The sequence below is a fragment of the Sinocyclocheilus rhinocerous genome, unplaced genomic scaffold, assembly GCF_001515625.1.
Source record: "Sinocyclocheilus rhinocerous isolate Xijiao unplaced genomic scaffold, SAMN03320098_v1.1 scaffold940, whole genome shotgun sequence".
NCBI classification, from domain to species: domain Eukaryota; kingdom Metazoa; phylum Chordata; class Actinopteri; order Cypriniformes; family Cyprinidae; genus Sinocyclocheilus; species Sinocyclocheilus rhinocerous.
The window spans coordinates 496,331-501,661 of NW_015670976.1; the positions used below are offsets into that span (position 1 = coordinate 496,331).

Below are 5,331 nucleotides of genomic sequence, written 5' to 3' on the forward strand. Positions count from 1 at the left end.
GCTTTTTCAGACCGATGAGCTTTGTAAAAATCGACGTGTTTCAGAAAGGCGGGGCATAGAGGAGAAACAATAATGTACAGTATGTGGAAAATAATGTGTTTTTTTTAACCTTAAACCGCATAAACACATTTCATTACACCAAATACACAAAATAATGTTCTTTTTAGCAACATCATATGACCCCTTTAAATTCAAAAACGTAGTTTGTTTAGTACATGCTCTTGAAAAGTTTTCATAGCTATTTTGAACAAAATGTTCAAATGAAAGTGTTAAGAGTAGTCTAACTCATGTCAGGCTTGAGCCATGATGCCATATGATCATCTGTTTTATTGATACTCCTTGGAGGGTATCTATGGTTTGAACCCTTCCATGGTCTATAGCAGGGGTGGCGAACGTCGGTCCTGGAGAGCCGCAGCCCTGCAGAGTTTCGCTTCAACCCTAATCAAACACACCTGAACAAGCTAATCAAGGTCTGAAGGGTTACTAGAAAGCTACAGGCAGGTGTGTTTTAATTAGGGTTGGAGCTGAACTCTGCAGGGCTGCGACTCTCCAGGACCGGAGTTCGCCACCCCTGGTCTATAGCCTCATCCATTTTTAAAGAGCGGCCCACGCTGGGGTCCGATTGTTCTGTCTGTTCCTCTGTAGGGTCATTTCTGATTGGCAGTCCCTACTGTAAACCGTTCACTGGATTTAGACTATACCGCCTTTCACCCTCTCAATGCTGTCATTATGTCCAGTTGCTATGGTGACTGACTACACGTTTTAGGATTGAGCAGGTTTATAAGAGTAGACGACAAGCTGTTGTTTGTTAATTGCCGTCTCTCTCTCTCTGATGCATAAGTAGGCTACATTCGGTAATGACAGAATGGAGAGCAGTTGACTTTGCTTTTACACTGTTCTCATTGGTAAACTCTTGTGTTAACTTGGTGTGAGAGCAAACCTTGTTGTCCTGGAGTAGTTAGTATGGACATAGCTAGTCTAAACGACTCAACAGCAATGTTTGTTTGTGGATTGCTTTTCTTTGTGTAGTTTTAATCGGGTTAAAAGACTTTACTTGCAACTTCTTATCCTTGATAATGGAGGTTGTGAGAGCAAACCTTGTTGTCCTGGAGTAGTTAATATGGACATAGCTAGTCTAAACGACTCAACAGCAATGTTTGTTTGTGGATTGCTTTTCTTTGTGTAGTTTTAATCGGGTTAAAAGACTTTACTTGCAACTTCTTATCCTTGATAATGGAGGTAAGTTGATTTGGTAGATTAGTAATGTTTTTGAATGTTTTTTTTTTCTGTCGCTTCTTTTCTATTATTCTACAATAATGTTTAATTACTCTGTCTCAAAAAGAAATTATGCATTTAGGACAGAAATGATCTGAACTGAGGCTTAAAAGCCTGTAGAATAGCAAGATATTTTATGTAAAGTTTAAGTAAACTAACATAAACGTGAACATTAAGTTGTTTTATGTAAAGGTTTTATAACTGTGATATTTTACATAAATGTTTAGATATAACGTTTCAGAATACGAAATTTCACGTAAACTTTTAAGTGTTAAGTTTCAGAACAGCAAGATATTTTATGTAAAGTTTTAAATGTACATTTTTAGAATTGCTTTATATGTTATCTTAAGTTTTAGGAACAGCTACATATTTTACATAAATTTTTAGATGCAATGTTTTAAAACAACAAGATATTTAACACACTTTTGGAACAGCAACATATTTTATGTAACGCTTTAGAACAGCAATATATTTTACGTAAACATTTAGATGTAAAATTTCAAAGCAGCAAGATATTTTATGTCGAGTTTTTGAACAGCTGAATATTTTACGTAAGCTTTGAGGTGTATTGTTTTACAACGGCAATAAAATTTACAGTTTTATTTACAGTTTATTTGTAGATTTCTGGTGTGTTTTATTTTCTCTTGAAAATAAACTATTAACAAAATGTATTATATATATATATATATATATATATATATCTGAAATATAATGTGTAATTCCAAAAGTAAAATAAAATGGATTTGTTTTCTCCAAAACTAAGTAATGAAATAAAATTAAAATGGCCAAAAATTCATTTTAATTCTAGGTTTTCATTCTAGGTGAATTATAAAGTTGAATGTCTACAACCCACTTAAATTAAAAATGCAAAAATGCTTCTAGATAACACTGAAAATCTAATTTCTGGCCCTGAAAAAATGCAGTTAAATATGTTTCAATTACATCAACTTTTGCATCCCTACAATACTAAACAATTACTAAAACTAAACTAAAACTAAAAAACAACAAAATAAACTAAACTGAAAGGACAAATTGTAAATAAAATAAAAATGTTAAATAATTTGCTATTGTTTTATAATTTAGTTGATGATGAAGATGATGATTATTATTATTATTATTGACAGTTTTATTTACAGTTTATTTGTAGATTTCTGGTGTTTGTTTTATTTTCTCTTGAAAATAAACTATTAACAAAATCCCCTCAACGTTCCTTGTGTTTGAGTAGTTTATTTTTACGTGTTAATTATTTTAAATATCTAGAATGTACGGAGTAGAACAGTGCAGAATCCGCATTTCTCATTTGTTTTCATTGAAGGCGTTTTGATGGCACAGTCTCTGAGTATTTGTAATATGGATTATTTGATTCAATTTCTAGGACTCCAAGTTGCCGATGGCCTTAAGGAGTAACTTAATGGACCTGTTCGGACAGATTGAACGGGAGTTTGAAAATCTCTACATTGAAAACTTAGATTGTGAGTAGGAACCAATTAGCTTCCGCCATATTTAATATCCTTTTTGCATGACTGGACTCTGTTTACATGACTTACTATATTTAATGTCATGATGACATCACAGTCTTTGCACATGAAGAACTGGTTTTATGCATCTTATGCTTACTAAGTGGCTTTTACACTCACAGCATTCTCAAGATCTGAATCCTTAATTGTTTTCGGTATTACGGTTAATTATATACTTATTAATAAGTGTATCATTTAAATTGTAAGTTGCCATGTAATAAGCAGGATTAATGTCCAGTCATTATCGAGGTTTAAACTCCTTCAGGTTGATGTTTGTGTGTCCTCATCAAACTGTTGGGTTTATTTGAATGTACATTATCCCTTACATAGGGTGTAAATGTGACAAAATCAGTGTTTTGTTCGGTTTATCAGCGGACCTATCATAAGCTCTGTTCTCGTGCAGTGCGCAGAGAGATTGATTCGCTAAACGAACGTTTGGCTGGAGAAGGACAGACAGTCGATGGTGGCGATCTGAGCAAAGGAGCCCTGAAAACAAAAGGTACATGCAAAACAAAACTGACATTTAGACCATTGAACAAGCTTTTGGATAAATAATGACGTTGTATTTTGATGATTCAGAGAGAATAATTTTATAACGTTGTGCCTAAAGCGGTGTCCTCACATGACATGATGATATTTGAAGCTGTTTGTGGACACCTTCTTCTGATTAAGGGTTTTGACTATTTCAGCTACACCCATTACAAACAGGAGCATAAAATCATATCGCCAAATAATCTCCTTAGACAAACATTTACAGTAGAATGGGGCCCTTTTTGTTTCAGCTTGACAATGCTCCATAAAAATGGATTTCTAATCTGGTCTGGTGTGGAAGAAATTGAAAACTTTAAACCTAACTATGAAATGTATAATTGATCTTTTTCATATGTTTCACTCATAATCGTATCATTTCTTGTGCACAGCTAGTCACAGCACAAGTCAGCTGTCCCAGAAGCTGAAGACGACATACAAGGCCTCCACTAGCAAGGTATGATTGTATCTATGGGGTTGTATCTGTGGAGTAAAACTCTGTTACCGTTGTTCAAGCTCAGAATATTTCTCTCGGAATCACTAATCTCTATAAAAAACATAACATCTCAGTGCAAAGTCCTGTTGTTTGTAGTCGGCTTACAGACTTTGCTGCTTAACATATGTAGATACTTTAGAAGTGAACAAGCTAGGGTTGTCACAATACCGAAGTGTTACCGATACCAGTGAAATCTGATGATTAAAACCAAAAGAGTTCCATTATTGGCACTCCTTTGTTTAGTTTTCACAATTATTAAAGGGCCAGTTCACCCAAAACGAGAATTCATCTTTTACTCACCCTCATTACCAATTTTGGGTTCTTAGACTTTCAAAGGAGGGACAGAAATCTCTCAGGATTCATTGATATCTTAATTTGTGTTTCGAGATTAACCAAAGTCGTATGGGTTTGGAATTAAATGAGGAGTAAATTATGATAGAATTGTCATTTTTTGGTTAAATTATCTCTGGAAGAAATTGAATTAAAATAACGGCATGTACCATAATGGCATGCAACTGGCATGGAATTGCAATAAAACGATTGAGAAATTTTGTGTAATTGACACTATTGAATAACTGGTAAAATGGTATCTTTTCAGTTTTGTTATTGACTTCTGTGTGACATCTCTAGAGCAGGTTTAGGTGGTTATGTAAGCGTCTGTGTTTTGTTTCAGTGTTGCATTTTCGTAGTGCTGAATTGTTTGCTCTGTTTGTTCAGTTAAACAAACTACCTCCAGTTTCACATACACTTTTCATGCAGTTACGTATTTATCATACTATATGTAAAAATATGCAAAATATCTCATGCATTGATCTGACAGTGACGGTTCAATGCATCAGTTACGGAATTTCACAATGTATTATAATATGTAACGCCCAGTTTATTACACATTCCTTTGTTACTTAAAACTCATTTCTTGACTTTCTTGATGTTTTCACCAAATCCAGATTGCACCACTTCTGACACATTTTTCATACTTCATTACATTTGTGTGATTCAAAATAGTGTCTTGTACCAAAATACTTGAACTGTGCTCAGATTGTAGGTTTCCCAGTGCATCTCATGTACAAAATCATAAATTAAATACAATGCAAAAAATGATTAACTAGTATCTGTGTACAGCGTTAGCAGCTCAGCAGCAGCTTATTTATTTATTTATTTTGCTGTGTAGTTACCATATTAAATGGTTACACCCCTAATCTTTAGTGTTCTTACCCAAAGAAACCTATTTAGGCATTTAGAACACTGATGATTTCAAATGTCATAATTTTCTCAACTTTCCACATGAGGGCCTTTCGCACCGCGGGAACCTTTTCATAGAACCAGAACTAATTGTGGAACTACCCACTTTTTGGCGTTTTCGCACCGCCGGAACTGGGTGCGATTTTAGTACCGGACTGCCTTTTTCGAGAGCCAAATTAGCTCCTACTCCGGAGCAGGGTCTAACCAGCACAACTGGTACTAATCGCGACGCAAGTAGACATTGATTGGCCAAACGCGTATGAAAACGCCCTC

The 5,331-nt window shown here is 34.7% G+C and overlaps 1 protein-coding gene across 3 annotated transcripts in view; it reads left to right on the forward strand.

Moving 5' to 3' along the window:
* The window catches only part of wdr37 (WD repeat domain 37), a 59,556-nt gene that overhangs the window by 7,639 nt on the left and 46,586 nt on the right, over positions 1–5,331 (forward strand). For all 3 annotated transcript variants that reach the window (XM_016546329.1, XM_016546331.1, XM_016546330.1), the window contains 3 exons: positions 2,651–2,747; positions 3,196–3,291; positions 3,713–3,777. In XM_016546329.1, the coding sequence (XP_016401815.1) occupies positions 2,651–2,747; positions 3,196–3,291; positions 3,713–3,777 (258 nt within the window). The remainder of the gene's footprint in view (positions 1–2,650; positions 2,748–3,195; positions 3,292–3,712; positions 3,778–5,331) is intronic.